Source organism: Trichomycterus rosablanca, chromosome 12 (assembly GCF_030014385.1).
Source record: "Trichomycterus rosablanca isolate fTriRos1 chromosome 12, fTriRos1.hap1, whole genome shotgun sequence".
NCBI lineage: Eukaryota > Metazoa > Chordata > Actinopteri > Siluriformes > Trichomycteridae > Trichomycterus > Trichomycterus rosablanca.
Genome location: NC_085999.1, coordinates 14,778,213 through 14,795,558, shown reverse-complemented (window position 1 = coordinate 14,795,558; position 17,346 = coordinate 14,778,213). Strand labels below are relative to the sequence as shown.

General features: G+C 35.2%; 2 protein-coding genes across 3 annotated transcripts in view; one reads left to right on the top strand and one right to left on the bottom strand.

Annotated features, from left to right (window-relative positions):
* The first annotated feature begins 1,059 nt into the window (after positions 1-1,059).
* On the top strand, positions 1,060-5,758 carry ecrg4a (ECRG4 augurin precursor a). The gene is made up of 4 exons (XM_063006481.1): positions 1,060-1,255; positions 3,145-3,192; positions 3,358-3,521; positions 5,366-5,758. The coding sequence occupies exons 1-4, from the start codon at positions 1,189-1,191 to the stop codon at positions 5,513-5,515; spliced, it is 429 nt and encodes a 142-aa protein (XP_062862551.1). The 5' UTR covers positions 1,060-1,188; the 3' UTR covers positions 5,516-5,758.
* A 2,475-nt stretch (positions 5,759-8,233) lies between these two features.
* Positions 8,234-17,346, bottom strand: part of uxs1 (UDP-glucuronate decarboxylase 1) — a 61,340-nt gene continuing 52,227 nt past the window's right edge. Inside the window, exons 12-15 of one of the 2 annotated variants that reach the window (XM_063006394.1) lie at positions 14,933-14,993; positions 13,679-13,736; positions 13,315-13,418; positions 8,234-8,952 (exon numbers count right to left, since the gene is read on the bottom strand). In XM_063006394.1, the coding sequence (XP_062862464.1) occupies positions 8,821-8,952; positions 13,315-13,418; positions 13,679-13,736; positions 14,933-14,993 (355 nt within the window). In that variant the 3' untranslated portion in view covers positions 8,234-8,820. Of the gene's footprint in view, positions 9,880-13,314; positions 13,419-13,678; positions 13,737-14,932; positions 14,994-17,346 lie in introns of both variants that reach the window. The other variant, XM_063006395.1, reaches the window with a different exon arrangement.

Below are 17,346 nucleotides of genomic sequence, written 5' to 3'. Positions count from 1 at the left end.
TTCTTTTTTCTTTCTTTTTTTTCTTTCTTTTTTCTTTCTTTTTTCCTTCCTTTCTCTTTTTTCTTTATTTATTTAATTTTTTTTTCTTTCTTTTTCTTTCTTTTTTCTTTCATTCTTTCTTTTTGTCATCATTTTTCTTTCTTTCTTTCTTTCTTTCTTTCTTTCTTTCTTTTTTCTTTTTTTCATTCTTTTTGTTTTTTATTATTATTATTCTTTCTTTCTTTCTTTCTTTCTTTCTTTCTTTTTCTTTCTTTTTTCTTTCTTTCTTTATTTTTTTTCTTTCTTTCTTTCTTTCTTTCTTTCTTTCTTTCTTTCTTTCTTTCTTTCTTTCATTATTTTTGTTTTTTATTATTATTATTCTTTCTTTCTTTCTTTCTTTCTTTCTTTCTTTCTTTTTTCTTTCTTTCTTTCTTTTTCTTTTTTCTTTCTTTCTTTTTCTTTTTTTTCCCTTCCTTTTTCTTTCTTTCTTTCATTTACTTTCTTTCTTTTTTCTTTCTTTCTTTTTTCTTTCTTTCTTTATTTTTCTTTTTTATTTCTTTCTTTTTTATTTCATTCTTTCTTTTTGTCATTATTTTTCTTTCTTTCGTTTTTCTTTCTATCTTTCTTTTTTCTTATTTTTCTTTCTTTCTTTTTTCTTTCTTCTTTCCTTTTTTATTATTCTTCTTTCTTTCTTTTTTCTTTCTTTTTTTTCATTCTTTCTTTTTGTCATTATTTTTTTTCTCTCTTTTTTCTTTCTTTTTTCTTTTTTCTTTCTTTTATTCTTTCTTTTTTCTTTTGTTTCTTTCTTTTTTCTTTTGTTTCTTTTTTTTCTCTTTTTTCTTTCTTTCTTCTTTCTTTCTTTTTTCATTCTTTCTTTCTTTTTTCTTTCTTTCTTTCTTTCTTTCTTTCTTTTTTTCTTTTTTTCTTTCTTTCATTCTTTCTTCTTTCTTTCTTTCTTTTTTCATTCTTTTTTCTTCCTTTCTTTCTTTTATATATATCAAAATAATGTAAAACCACCACAACCTCTGGAACTACTTAAACCACACTGTTTTTTACAAAGTTATTCCTCTGGCAGCTGGGCAAGTTTCCATTAGATCTGTTTGTGTAGTTCTCCCTCTCCCCATCCTCTCCCCTCCACTGCAACTGGATCCTTAACGGCCAGAGTAAACGTGTGCAGGCAAAGGAAAGGATCAGAAATCAGAGATCAAGATGTCACCAAACCTTTACCCACGACTCCTCACTTTCCTGACATTAGTTTTTCTACTGGCTGTCTCAGGTAAACACTGTTTCCATTACATGATTGATCTCTTTTTTTCCCTTTCATTCTCTCTTTGTGCAGGATTTTTTCATAGGCATGTGCTAATGAGTTTCCTTACGAATATTATAGAACTTTTTATTGACAGGTTAATAATATTTACTTTTGATATTTGTATTAAATGGCAGGCACAGATGATGTGCAAATTTTACATTTACATACACATTTACTGTAAGTTTATTGTAACAGTTTTCTGCTGGGTCAAAAAGAGACATGCAGCAACTTATTACTTGTAGTAGCTTGTAGTGCCAGTGTAAAAAAGTGTATATTATTATTATTTAACACTGTGACATGGCTTCTTAAGTTATTGTTATTAATGATAAGTGACTACAGCTGCTGATTTTTGTGTCTATACACATTAACATTAATGGCATTTTGCAGATTCTTTTATCCAAAGCTACTTACAATTGTGTCTGAATATAGTGGCCCACAATTTTGTCTTGAACCAGCAAACTTCTGAACACCAGTCCAGTACCTTAACCACTAAGCTACCACTGCCATATATAGTGTATTCAAACCCATTTTAGCAGGCATTTTTACAAAACAAAAAACAAACCATGAAGTCCAAGGAACTGTATGTGGACCTCAAATCATGGCAGGGCATAGATTAGGGCAAGGATATATAACTATATCTTATATAAAATATAAAGCTTGATGAAGCTTGAGAGGGTCTACCATAAAGAATGTGACTTGCAGCTTTAATTGCTGCCATAAGTGATTGTACAAAATAGAATTTTTGTACATTTGGCAGCCACTTTTAACCACCAAGATTTTTAATGCATTATAGTAATTATTTTCTGTTTGCACGTCCAATTTTTACCCAATTGCGTTATGCTTCCTCTCTACTGGTGCTGACCCCTGCCCCAACTGAGAGGAGCAAACTGACACAGGCCCCCTCTGACACATGAGCAGTAACCGACTGCATCTTTTCACCTGCATGAGGCGAGTTCATATGCGATCAGCCTTGTGCATGGAGAGCCACACCCTGATCAACATTATTCCTCTACTCTGTGCAGACGCTATCAATCAGCTAGCAGTGGTCGTAATTGCATCAGTTATGAGGTGCCTATCCGACTCCCTCCTTGGATGAACAACAGCCAAACTTTGTTCATATAGCTGCCCAGCCCAGCCCGATGGCAGAGCTGAGATTTGATACAACGTATTCTAAATCCCAGCTCTGGTGTGCTAGCGTATTTTACCGCTGCGCCACCTGAGTGGCCTGTTTGAAATATTTTATAAATAGCAAGCCAGTCCATAGGATAAAAAAGTATTTTAGTCTGCTCTAGAGTACTAAAAAGTATCTAAAAGTAGGCTTCAGTGATAAAGATGTAATGGATTTTATATGTAGGTTTTTTTCTTATTTAAAGCATATAATAGCATATTTGTCAGAGTGGACTAATGGTCTTAAAAAACAATAGTAGATTTTATTTTCTTCATAACGTTGTTACTAAGAAACAATTTATTAACATTATGTCAGCCAACAGATTTCTAGTGTGATGGATCAAATGATTAAACATTAATTAAAGTTTATTAAAAATGATTTTATTGACCATATGGGCTAAGGTACACTACACCACCAAGTGAAATCTTACTTACTTACTTATATTACCTCCATGGTGCTAGGCATCTTGGTAACGTGTGTATAATATGTTTGGTTATTTTTAATGCTTTTAACCTGTACTACAACAAGTACTTTTGTATATACATGGGTATGAAACATCTGTAATCACTTTGCTTAATGAAAGTAGCTCTTTATGCAGCACAGAACAAATGCACATTGTGTGTTTTATGGGAAAAGATTTTGCTGAGTAAGTAAAATTAATCCCATTCCATTCATAAAACATTTCCAGATGTATCCAGCGAGAGCCCTTTGCACAAAATTCTAAAGAAGAGAGAAGGTAAGCGTTATTTTACCACCTTCATGAGCACATTGTTGGTCTTTCTTTCTGTTCTCAGATCTTCCAGGACTCTTCTTTAATAACAGTATCTGCTATAAGTGTGTAATCTGACCAGCTTCTACTCCCCCTGTTTTCCTGCCATGCTCTATGTTCTATTCCCACTAGTGGAGGATGGTGTAAAGCCAGCTGTAGCTGTGGCAGTAGCTCCTAGCAAGGCTAAGGAGTTCCTGACTTCTCTAAGGAGGCCTAAGAGGAACCTGTGGGACCGGAGTCGCCCTGACGTACAGCAGTGGATCCAGCAGTTTATGTACATGGGCTATGATGAGGCGGTAGGTGAAGAATAAGAAACGTAGTAACACTGCAAGTGTAAGGTCATACTTAACATTAACCCACAGCATATAATTCAACCTACAGCCCAAGGGTGCATTAATGCATCCTGCACCTTATGAACTCTGGGCCTATGATTTCTATAAATGATTAATGCGTGTCTAGCCTGTGCTACCATCTTATTTGTTGGTTTTTGTTAAAAACCCATTCAGTCAGTTGAAGACAGCAGTAAACCATTTTTTCCAGTACCAGAAGGGTGATGAGTGATGTGCTGTTGACACACTTCGATGTCAGTCTTTGACAGCATTGTTGCCTGTTAGTCAATTTTGAGTCAATTTTGCTTTCTTCATATTTTTTATTGCACTCAAAAGGTAATAGTGAAGTCTACAGTTCTGCCTTTGTGGCCCCCCTGCCTCTTTTGCCACTTTAATGGTCGTACTAGGAACACTACAAACAAGTGTTATTTTTTACAGGTTTATAAATAGCTGCTTTTTGATGTTATGTTGTTGTTGATAACTTTTTATGGGATTTTTTATAAGTATTTCATCCATTATCTGTCTGCCTGAAGAAGTATCTAGTCTCAGCCGATGATGCTCCACCAATGGTGCATACAGCACTGTGAAAACGTTTTCACCCTTCACACGATGTCTTCTATTTTGCTATTTTGTTATTTAAATGTTTCAGATCTCCCAAATAATCTTAATATTAGATAACGTTAGTAAATTTTTATATAAGACTTTATATATATATTATATGAAACCATGGCTGGATTACTGACCGGGCCAGTGGGGCCAGCGCCCAGGGGCCCTTGAGGTCAGGGGGCCCCGGGGGGGCCCTGGCCCAAAACATTTTGCGATGCCTATCAACATTTATGATACAATATATTTTTATTTCCGAGGGCCCTCCATTTTAAGGATCCTCTGACTATTAGAGACTTTGACCCCAGGGCCTCTTGGGGCCCCTAGCCATGCTTTTGGGCCCCTTATGAAAATGGATGAGGCGTTGTGGCACTGCTCTGACTTTGACTTCTGGCTATTAGGGGTCCTAGGAAAGAGGGGGGCATATTTTTAGAGGGCCCTGGTTATGAGAGCCCCTACCAGGGGGCCCTAGAGAAGAGCAGGGCATACCATTAGAGGGCCCTTGATCACGAGGGCCCCTGCTATGGGGCCCTTGACTTCCATAGAAGTCGTTTACCATGGCTCCTTGACTTTCTAGGGACCTACAAATTGCCAGGCAAGCTACCATATTTCATAACAGACGTTTTGTTGCAAATATGCGATTCAGGCCCTTACTTAATGTTTCTGAATTTGTATTGTTTCAAAATTATTATGTTCAATTTCTCTTAAGCGCAGAGACACAAATTAATTTAGCAATTTTGCAATTATTTAAATTTAAGACAAGCAATTTCAAGCAGTTTGAATGCATACACACACTTAACTGAGCTATTTGATGTTTGAACTCTTTGCCCAGGGGCCCAGACTATCCTTAATCCGTCCTTGTATGAAACACATGTGAAAAAGTGATTGCTTTCCTTAACCTAATAACTGGTTGTCCCACCTTTTTCAGTAACAACTCCAATCAAACATGAAAGTTGTTGTTTTGTTTTTTTCGCTAGCAAAAGCTGTAAGTCTTAAAAGTAGATTAAAAAGTAAGTTTTTCTACGAATTGCAAATGTCTGTGTGTAAAAAAGCCTCCATGACATTGCACGGAACAATTCATGTAGGTTTCATGACATGAAAGTAAAACAATAATCAAAATCAAGTCAACACTGACAATTTGAGACAATAAAAATCTGTAATGACCTGTCAATTTTAATGCATTTTCAGCATGTAATTTCTTCTTGCAGAGACTTGAGGCTGACCTCTCCTACTGGATGGACCATTTCAACTCCAACGACCAAGGGCGACAGCATCACTATGATGAGAATTCCCCTATGGGTCCTCGCTACCCCAGTGCTTACAGACATGGAGCAAATGTTAACTACGATTACTATTAACTTTTCTTTGGTGAATGGCCTTAACATTGCAGTTCTTTCTATTTTATCTACTACAGTAGACCCTTGACTTATGAATTTAATTGGTTCTGAAGGGCTTTTCTTAATTCAAAATGTTCGTTAGTTAAACCTATTTTTCCCATAAGAAATAATGTAAATAGAATTAATCCGTGCCAGACCTCCCACATCACCCCCTTACCTAACCTTTCTAATGTCTTGAATGCTCTTTTTTGTTATAAATACAAGTATATTTTCCATTAATCTTAAATTATAGAATAGACATTCCTGTAATAAACAATAATAAACAACAATACACAGTAATACTGTACATAAAAAACACACCACATTTCAGTACAGTACGTGTGCTGTACCATACATCATAATAAATTTTTTATACAAAATTTATCTACCAGAAACAACAATAACTCTCATATTTATCTATTATTTCCTTCTTTATTTCAATAGTATTGTATTTTGTAGGTGTAATTGCACAAAAGAACTTCCTTCTTCTCTCTCACTCACCGTCCCCTCTGTCTGATACACAGCGACAGCTACTGGCAGGAGTAATTATACGACACAACAAATAGTATTAGATTTGTTCATTTTCTCACCACTAAGCTTTCTCTGCACATTCTTTGGGGCCATTTTAATATTGAATTTTACAAAATATAAAGAAAACACAGAAAAAACACAGTCTGCTGTCCGAATGTTCGCTCACTGTATGTATATATATGTATATATGTATATATGTATATATATGTATATATGTATGTATGTATGTATATATATATATATATATATATATATATATATATATATATAGAGACAGAGAGAGAGAGAGAGATAGCGAGAGAGAGACGCTCGAAGTCAACTTGTTCGTGACGTCACGTGTTTTGCGAATTTCAGTTCGTAACCCAAAATTTGTTCGTACATTAAGTTGAAAAAGAACGTTCGTAACCCAAAATCTTCGTATGGTAAACTGTTCGTAACTCAAGGGTCTTCTGTATTTAGAACAACAGGCCAGGTCTATATTAAACCGCAGTGTTCACTGGTGTTTAGATTAAGGTGCTTTTTTTGCAATGTTGGAAACTGAGTAAAAACTAATCCTAGAACAGGCAGATCATGTAAGTACGTTAACTATCTGTATTGAAGGTGCCCACTGTTCTTTAGTGCTCATTTAAAATAGATGGAATTATACCCAAACCGCAAAGGTTTTCAAGTGGCTTCCTTAACAGAACTTCATATTCCTTATGCTTCACATGTTTTTTATACGATTTTCTTGATATAGATGTTGCCTTCTGTTCTGTGTGCATGCATTTATAGTAGTCCAGCTATTTTCTTACACTAGATTTTGTATATTAAGAAAAAGCAAATAAACCTGATGTTTTTTTTGTCAGCATTAATTTAATGGTTTTTTTAATGTTTTTCTGAATCAATTCAAAAAATGAACTCAAGTTATTCAATTTTGTACAGTAAAATGGTCTAAATAGGACATTTAAAAGAAAAATCCACTCAAAATGTTTTTAAAGTTATACTTAACTTATTTTACACATGCTACCTGTTTTGTTCCGCATTGTCTACAAAGTATTGCTAATAGCCATTGAACAACAACAAGCTCCTGCGTATTCTACTGAACCACAAAAGCAGTATACTATCCTAAGTTCTTACACTGAACAGCCATAGCATTAAAACCACCTCCTTGTTTCTACACTAACTGTCCATTTTATCAGCTCCACTTACCATATAGAAGCACTTTGAAGTTCTACAATTACTGACTATAGTCCATCTGTTTCTCTACATATCTTTTTAGCCTGCTTTCACCCTGTTCTTCAATAGTCAGGACCCCCACAGGACCACAACAGAGCAGGTATTATTTAGGTGGTGGATCATTCTCAGCACTGCAGTGACACTGACATTGTGGTGGTGTGTTAGTGTGTGTTGTGCTGCTATGAATGGATCAGACACAGCAGTGCTGCTAAGTTTTTAAACACTGTGTCCACTTACTGTCCACTCTATTAGACACTCCTACCTAGGTGGTCCAATTTGTAGATGTAAAATAACAGACAATTGCTCATCTATTGCTGCTGTTTAAGCTGGTCGTCTTCTAGACCTTCAACAGTGGCCACAAAACGCTGCCCACGGGGCGCTGTTGGCTGAATATAATTTTGGTTGGTGGACTATTCTCAGTCCAGCAGTGACAGTGAGGTGTTTAAAAACTCCATCAGCGCTGCTGATGCACACCACCACCATGTCAGTGTCACTGCAGTGCTGAGAATGATCTACCACCCAAATAATACCTACTCTGTAGTGGTCCTGAGAGAGTCCTGACCATTGAAGAACAGCATGAAAGGGGGCTAACAAAGCATGCAGAGAAACAGATGGACTAGTCAGTAATTGTAGAACTACAAAGTGTTTCTATACGGTAAGTGGAGCTGATAAAATGGACAGTAAATGTAGAAACAAGGCTGATCGGTGTATATTAGTCAAGGTAGGCATAGTTTTCTTATAATGGCTCTAAAACTATATTAAGAACATTTCTGTGTTTTTTAATTAGGATTAGTATTTATTTTCTTGTTATCATAGATTTAAAGCTGCAGCCATCGTCATAGCTCTTTCTTACAGGTAGATTTAAACTTTCAATTTAAGGGTGCATACACAAACACATGGAAGGAAATTATGTGATTGTAAAAAGTAAAAAGTGAGTGCAGAACAAAACTGGAATGACAAATGTAAATATTTTATTAAAATAGTTTTTTTTCCAACCTGAAATCAGTAAAAGCATCTTTGATTTGTTTGCACTGTGACAATAAACTTTGCTCAGAATCACACAATAATACAGAAAAGCTTTCTTACGTAGATTCATTTTTGTATGTGTCTTCCAGTGAGGCAAATCCCCACTGCTACACCTTCAAGATAAATAAACTGGAAATCCCTTCTCAACCCCACCCCCAGCTTTAAGAAATCTTAACATTGAAAAGAGATGTCTGTTCAAAGACACAAAGCATCTGTAAAAACAATCACATCAAACAAAACTGCACAGCATAGATACAAAAAAACACAATGAGTATTTCAACATTTTCTTAAATAACAGATAATCGACAGTTCCAAAGTGCAATACGTTTTTTCTTTGAGGCACACGTCTGAAAAGCGAGCACGACAGAGACCGTTCCCATTTGAGCTGCTTTTTCAAAGAACTGGAAAAAAAAAGAAAAACACCCAGTTTAAAGGGAAACACCCCTTATTAAAAAGGCAGCTGGAGGCCACAGCACCTCAGTCCCAACATTCCTGAGAGACAGCCCATTGTCTTTCTAGTTGTGTCTCGGTCTGCCTTTCTTTATGCGAGCAGCTTTGGGTTTGGGAATATACTGATTGTTAGCTTGGTACTCCAGCTCCTTGCTGAAGTACTGGATGGTTTTATTCAGACCCTCCTCCAATGGCACCTAGAATACAAATTAAGTTACATATAATCAGAAAACATCAAATATAAAAACTTAGTTTTTTTAAATTGTAGAGATTAATAAAAACTTCCACAAGGCATTTACAACGGGTAAATTGAGACTAAGCTATTGGTCCGCACACTGCTCCCATTACTGAAATTTAAAATACAAAATACAACTTCCCCTTCTTCTTCTTTCCCTATAATTATCTGAACTAGAGGTGAGTGGTACAGCCAAAATACTCTATCAACATATTTAAATCTGGAACTAATGGCACCTTGGTAAGAGAAAGATTGAGAGTAAAAGGGTGGACCACTTTCTTACTACAGAAAACTGTGTCAGCCACAATCTTCTGCAGCACAGGGGCTCCACAGGGGACAGTCCTGGCCCTGTTTCTCTTCACCCTACACCAACTGAAATTTTCTGATAATTCTGCTACTGTTGGCTACATCGTGGATGGTGATTATAGCGAGTACAAGGAACACACCAAGTGGACTGATGTCAGCAGAACTGGCTCCAGATTAATATTGGCAAAGCAACAGCGTAGTTGGTGGATTTTTGCAGGGCTAATTTTACTCTTTTTCACTAAAACCAGTGAACTGATAATGAGATTGTCAATACTTACCTGGTACAGTACCTGGTAGTTCACCTAAATAATAAAATTGACTGGACTGACAACACAGGCCTCTTGACTTCATTTATTGAGAAGACTGGTGTTTTGGAATGCAGGGGGCTCTACTGGATTCTTTCTGACTCTGTGCTGGCATCAGACATTTTTATGGAGTTGCTGGGGTAGTGATATCACAACATGAAGTTGGAGGAAGTTGGATAAACTAATCAGGCAGGCAAGTTCTGTCCTGGGTTGCGCCAGTTGGGGAAAGAAAGACAATGGCCAAGCTGTCATCCTTAATGGAGAACACCTCACACCCACTGCAAGAGATCACATCACTAAGCAACTCTTTCACTGACAGACTCCTCCAGCTGTGGTGTTCAAAAAAGAGATACCGCAGCTCCTTTCTACGTGCTGCTGTCAGGCTTTACAATCAGCACTGCCCCAAGCAGAGCACCAGACACTCTCCATCACAATAAATAACCTGGACTCATATCTATTCTCCCTTAACTGTATTAACCCTTAAAGTTATACTTAATCACTTGTGCAATATATGCTGATAACATCAGTAACAATGTGCAATATTTGTAACAGTTGTAAATATTTTTATATATCTTTGTATTTCTACAAAGCTGTGCCACACTCTAAAGAGATTTAGATACAGATGCTATTGAAAAGCTTAATTGTAGTTAATACTGGCAAAAGTGGCACAGCCAACTTTAGGTTTAGGAGGGTAATTGCATTTTCACATAGGTCATATAGGTTTTGAATAAATCTTAAACTTTAATAAATGGAATGATTATTGAAAAGCTGCATTTGTATTTACTTGTGTAGTCTTTATGTTATTGTATTTATATATCTTTATATTTTTCACAGTTTATGTTTATGCTTTTTTTTTGTATGTTCTGCTTCCACGCTTGCTGCTGTAACAATGCAAATTCCCCCTTGTGGGATAATAAAAGGCTACTTTATCTTATCTTACTACTAGATACATTTCTACAATATATACCACCCAGCACCCAACCTTAACCATAAACGTATGACAGTCAGGGTCGATAAGCTATTCCATATCTGTGCATGTACAATAAAATCAGATGCCATTATGGACTAATTTGTTAGATAGAATAGTAAATTACTGATTAACTCAATAATAAAAAACACGAAGTGAACATAATTCATTTCAGGACAAGGTGTTAGAAATGAGAGAGAAAGGTGAATGGGACAAATAAGAAATTATATTACTTATATTAAAAAAAGCAGGTAGTGTGGTACCACAATGAAGCAGGGGTTCCAGGAACCTGGGTTTATTCCTCAACTTTTGTTACCCTTTGTAGAAGGTTTGCATGAATGTTTGCAATAAACAGTTCAGGATGGACATGTGAATAAAACCCCAAAATTTCTCAGACACCCTAAGTGATTCTCCTATAAATGGCCTTAATATTTAAATTTAGTTTGCACTCCCAATTTTATTTTTAGCAATTATTTTCAGTCAGTCCAAAATGTTTTTCCCTCAAAAATGTATACCATACTTATGTGTATTCTCTGTCCAAAGTGGACTGTATCCTTTAGCGTTGAATGTCTTCATTGTTTAATAGCTTTGTAGTTTGTTTATATTAATTCCATTTGTAATTTGTTATATTGTAACTGTTAATAGAGATTTAATTCCATATTGTGGCAGTAACACAGTGCTATGCTAACAGTGGCATTTTCCCGCTCGCCAGTAGGTGGCTCATTTAACAGTCTTTGATAAAGTTAGCAAACTTGCCATTAATAAAATGGCAGTGAAACACTGAGGCGAACTAATGTGTACAAATATCTGTAATCTATTTTATGTTAATTCAATATAAAAATAGTGTTTCATTTACTTAAATGACTGTAATTTGAAATGAACTAAAATGAACATGAGCTATAATTTACTTTCCCTCTTGTGAAACAGAAACTGGCAATTAGCACATCACTTTCAGACTCGATAATTTGTGGCTTCAAATTTGCAATAGATTTTTTTCATCTATTATCTTTAAAACAGTATCGGGGTAATAAGCAGAACCTTTTTATTTATCTGAGTACAGTCTATAGATTTCCCCAACAGTTCTCAGAATGTTACCTAGCCATAGTAAATGTAGCTGTAAAAAAACATCTTGCCTGGTGCTATTATTTTCTGGCATTATCTTCAATTAAATAAGTAGTACACAAGTGGCTGGCAAATGAAATGATGAGGCCAATTTTGTTATTTTTACATAATTGATTTAGCCATGTTGGTCACATTCCCTTTCATGCACCCTTTATATATCCTGAACTAATAGCTAAAACAGCATTCCGCACCACATACTACCGTATTAGCCAACTTAATAAAGCGCTAATAAATTCCTACAGCTAGCTAATAAATTCATACACTGTTGTTACTATATTGAAATCCACCATCTCCAGATGGTAAATAAATGCAACATCCTATATACAATATGGTATGTGATCATCTATGTGGAGATGAACTGCTTCCAATAACAATTTACATTTACATTTTCGGCACTTAGCAGACGTTTTATCCAAATCTACTTACAGTACTGTGACAGTATACAGTCTAAGAAATTAAGGGTTAAGGGCCTAGCTAATTGGCCCAGTAGTGGCAACCAGCCTTGAACCAGTGACCTTTTGATTACTAGTCCAGTACCTTAAGCTACAACTGCCCACTTTTTAAACAACAATTAACTGCCCACAATTAAACCATGATTGTTGTTGTTTACATAGTAAAATTTTGTAAATACTATTTATAAAAATGTATAGAACATTGGTGTGTAGAACCTATGTAAGTAACATAACTTTTCTTTACTTAGCTGTTAATGCTGCCTTTATTTCATATATACCATACTGCCTGGATGTTTTTTGTCTGGCACCATACATACAGTGCTGTAAAAAGTATTTTCCCACTTCACAATTTCTTGCATATTTGTCACACTTATATGTCTCAAATTGTCAAACTACTTTTAATATTAGACAAAAAAGTAAACACTAAGTAAACACAAAATTACAAGCCTTTTTAAATCATTTTATTTAGTAAAGGAAAAAGCTGTTTGGCTCTACTTGGCCCTGTGAAAAAGTAGCTACCTTAGTAATTAAATTAACAAGTTAACTAACGTCAATTAGTGCTAGTGACATTGGGTTCGATTTCACTACACCCTTGCATGATTACACCCAGACCTGTTGAATCTAAACATCACTTAAATATAATCTGTCTGACAACATGAAGCAGGCTAGAAGTTCTCAAAAAGCAGCACATGATGCCACACTAAAGATATTTACATACAGATGCTATAGAAATGCTAAATTGTAGTTAATACTGGCAAATGTGGCACAACCAACCTTAGGTTTAGGAGGGCAATTACATTTTCACATGGGTCATGTAGAGTTTGAATAAATCTTAATCTTTAAAAAGTAGAATGATTATTGAAAAGCTGCATTTGTATTTACTTGTGTTATCTTTATCTTAAGATAGAAGAAACCAGGTCAGGGGCAAAAACTTACTTACACTAAAAACTTACACTAACAGTGTAAGTGTTGGGTTCATGTTTTAAGCATATACACAGCAAGCAGCATGCTTTATGAATGCAGGATACATGAGGCAGCCATTGTGTCTATACATAATTCAAAGCAAGTGGAAGCCTGGCTTTAAGTGGTAAAGTGCAAGTCTCTTAAATTTGGATGTTTAACCTGATGTATCCCAATTCCCATCAAAATGACTTCTGTAGGGCAGCACTCACCACAGGCTCCCATCCGAGCAGCATTTTGGCCTTTCGGATGTCTGGCCGCCGTCTTTGAGGGTCGTCCTGTGCCTCCGGGAGGAACTGAATATGACTGCGGCTCACTGAACAGAAATAGAGCGAGTGTGAGAGAGAGAGAGAAAGAGAAAGAGAGAGGGAATAAGAGAGTGGTCTATAATGGAAAGCCAACATTAATTTATTGGAAAAATAAAAGAATGTGCATGTGTGTGTGTGAGATGTGTGCAATGTTTGTACTGTCTGTGTGTGTGTGTGTGTGTGTGTGTGTGTGTGTGTGTGTGTGTGTGTGTGTATGTGTGTGTGTGTGTGTGTGTGTGTTTTATTTGTGCATTGATTTGCCACTCACCAACCAGGCTTTTAATCATTTGAGCAAATTCCAGTATGGTGTGCTCCTCTGGGTTCCCCTGAAAGCAGAGCAGATCAGAAAATCAATAATATTAAGAGACAGAGCAATGTCATTTACCATCAGAATGATTGATTGAAGTGCTATGGCTTAACCCTTTGATGAACAACCTGGGTCAAAAGTGACCTAACTGAGTTTTTATTTTCTATATCTTTGCAATAAATTAATTTCATCATTCAAGCTTCCATGAATTCCTCAATTAACTTGTTTTTGATCATCACAAATCCTTATTTCAGTTTTATATTTTTTACTTTTTTAATAAAAATCATTTTTGTATCACTACCCTTCTAATGCACAACATGGGTTTACATAAAAATGACCCTTATGTATTTACTATGGAATTTGACAGAAACTACTGACATTTGTAAGTGTTTTTAGTCAAAAACATATTTACTGATCTTTTGAAAGACAACCAAAGATTAGGCTCTTGAATCTTGAATATGTCCAATACTATTTGCTTGCTAGCTGTTTACACATTCTAGTATAGATAGCTTTTATTAGCTAAGACAGCAAATACATGAATAACTGACAAATGTGCATATGAAAATATTCTTGAATGGATGAATATGGGTCATTTTTGACCCATGTTGTGCATTAGAAGGGGTTTGCTTAGCTTGTGCATCAATTAAACAGCCTTAAAATGTTCGTGAAATGCTGATGTAGTAGGTGGCCCTAGCAGAGACGTGTCTGCTGCAGACACTGAAAATTATGCCTGCTAGATGCCGCCCAGCGGCAACACCGAGCTTAGAACCAAGGAGTTCAGAATCTCGGCGCTGGTGTTGCTTTTTTTTTTTTTTTTTTTTTTTTTTTTTTATAAATAGTTCTACTTTTTCCATTCATGCTAGCAGAACCCATTACCAACCCTTACTCTGACTCATACAGCAACAAAATAAATATCATTATGATGGCTAATGTCTGTAGACAGCCATGAAAGCCTGGCTGTGGAGCTAAAACTGCACTGATTTACACTCTTACCCAGCTACACATGAGATCTTTAGAGGATTAAAGCTTTGTTATCATCTGAGTTCATCGTTGGGGTGAATCAGTGATATATAGCTGTGATTTACCTTGCAGCAGAACATTCATTTGCACATTACAACCAATAAAAGGTGTCTAACTTTATAAACAAGACCATTAATGATATAAAAAGGCATTTTAAAATATTGGTATTTCATCAAACATTTGAAAGGAGCTTACCAGGTTAACAGGACTGCTTATGTTGCTGTTCATCAAGGCTACAAGACCATTTACAAGGTCACTGTAACAAAGAATGAATGCAGAGAATATTAATGTGATGTGATACATGGCCAAACATCCTACACCTAAACATTGTTTACACATTTATTTACAAAACAACAGTACAATGCTGATTGATTCTCTCTTTCCTACTTTAATATTCTTAACTAACTAGTGTAAAGACATATGGTGGTGTATTGCTACAAAGCAGAAAAAATAAATCCTTCAGTATGTTAAAACAACCAATGGCATAATTTTCTAGTTCAAACAACATTATGTTTTCCATGATAACACACTAAATTACCATTACCTAAATTACCAATACTTCAGCTATCTTCCGCTAAAAATTCTTTCTTCGCGTATCCCAGCTTGTTTGAAAGCTGGGGTCAGAGCACAGGGTCAGCCATTGTACGGCACCCTGGAGCAGAGAGGGTTAAGGGCCTTGCTCAAGGGCCCATTAGTGGCTGAATGGCAGAGCTGGGATTCGAACTCTCAACCTTTCAGTTGATAGCTCAAAGCCCTACCCATTAGGCTACCACTGTCCCTTATTATTATAGTTATTATGCAACTGTAACAATTCTCTAGCCGGCTTTAACACAATAGGCTACAAAGGCATCTGGGTTTTATACATAACACTATATCAATTTTACACTTTTAAAGTACAAATACATAAAAACACTTCACTAGTTTTATAAATTTCTCCAATGCTGAAAATGCATTTGGCAATGTCAGTATCAACAAAGTAAAAAGGAACGCATAAAAACACTGAAGCATCTCTGTATTGTGCTTAAAACGCTTTTTGGAGCATCACAGACACTGAAAATGCATTTGACAATGTGAAAATCAAATAAAGTAATATGAATGTACAAAACACTAAAACACTCCTTTAGTGTGCTTAAAATGCTTTGTATACAAAAGTGCAAATTGTATTTTAAACTATCATTACTTGGTAGGGTAAAATACAACTCATTTGTTGTGAAACTACTTTGTAGCAGAATATATTGTCAGTACTAAATTCAAGGATTTTTTTATTTGTTTATTTAGAAATAATATAATATAATAGACATTTTTATTATAGCAAAGCTGTGATGATTTACTACACTCTTTGTGAACATAATATGCTATACAAACATTTTAAGGGGTTTCTTTTTTTTTTCAATACATCACCACAGAGAAATGATACCAACAAGGTTATTTCAATAGCTACAAAATGTGGAAATGTTTAAGGGTGTAAATACTTATGTATTGTTATTATTATTACTATTATTAAGTGCTAATTGTATCCATACATCATGTTGTTGGCCATCTTCTTTCTCTTCTACCTTCAACTCTTCCAATAATTTTATTTTCTAATGAAATGGTTCTTCTCATAAAGTGTCCAAAAAGAAAGCTTTAGTCTGGATTATTGTTCAGGACCTTCTTGCTGTGAGGCGACATTGTTACTATAAAATAGTTAGTACTTAGTATGTGCTTTGGGATATAGCTGATATAGATTCAATAACTGGTAGAAAATCCCGGTTCCCACAGTAATGCTTTTGATGTCATAAGCAAACTGAGTCATTAATATATAGTCATGGAACATGATATGGACATTATTAATTTTCCAGGCTTGTAGACCTTCTCTTTTTAACATAATTTGTCAGATCTAGACCAATCTACACAAACTGGTAACAGGCATATTGTAAGCAAACGTGCATATATTTTCATTTACAAATGATCTGTATCTAGAATCTTGTTTTACACTTAGCAGGTTAATAAGCATACAGGCAGGTGTACATGTTAATATAGTAAACAATGATTTAGTTCAAAAAAATTATAAAACAACATTTTACCTAATTTTAATATAAATTAATGTGCCATAATTAAACTAAGCACTCAAGTCAAATTAAGCATATACAAGAAACATATTTTTTATTTATTTACCCAAAACTAATAAGTAGCTTCTGCTTCCTTTATTAAATGTTCAATAGTACAGCTTCAAACAGCCCTGGATAGCTTCAATCCCTCACCTAATGTCAGTAATTCCCTTAAAATTACAAATGATTAATGTCAGGATGATATTACTTGTCACCTTGTCCTTGTTTTTTTTATTAATCATTTACACATTACAGAATATTATTAAACAGATAATTTTCCAATTAGGAAAGCCTATACTAGTTACTGCCACCTTTAAATTAGATTTGAACTGTGCTTAAAAAGCATGTTAATAAGTTACCGGAAATATTCATCAAACAACAAAACCTGATGTTTGACAAAAGAGGATATACTGTACATACATACATACATGCATGCATACATACATACATACATATATATATATATATGTGTGTGTGTGTGTGTGTGTGCAATAAAGGGGTGCAACTATATATGTGTAC

Bases quoted from the DNA above. Each gene is read 5' to 3' on its own strand.
- ecrg4a (XM_063006481.1), top strand. From the start codon at position 1,189: ATGTCACCAAACCTTTACCCACGACTCCTCACTTTCCTGACATTAGTT. The intron at 1,256-3,144 runs GTAAACACTGTT...AAACATTTCCAG, and splicing joins TTTTCTACTGGCTGTCTCAG to ATGTATCCAGCGAGAGCCCT. The intron at 3,193-3,357 runs GTAAGCGTTATT...TATTCCCACTAG, and splicing joins AATTCTAAAGAAGAGAGAAG to TGGAGGATGGTGTAAAGCCA.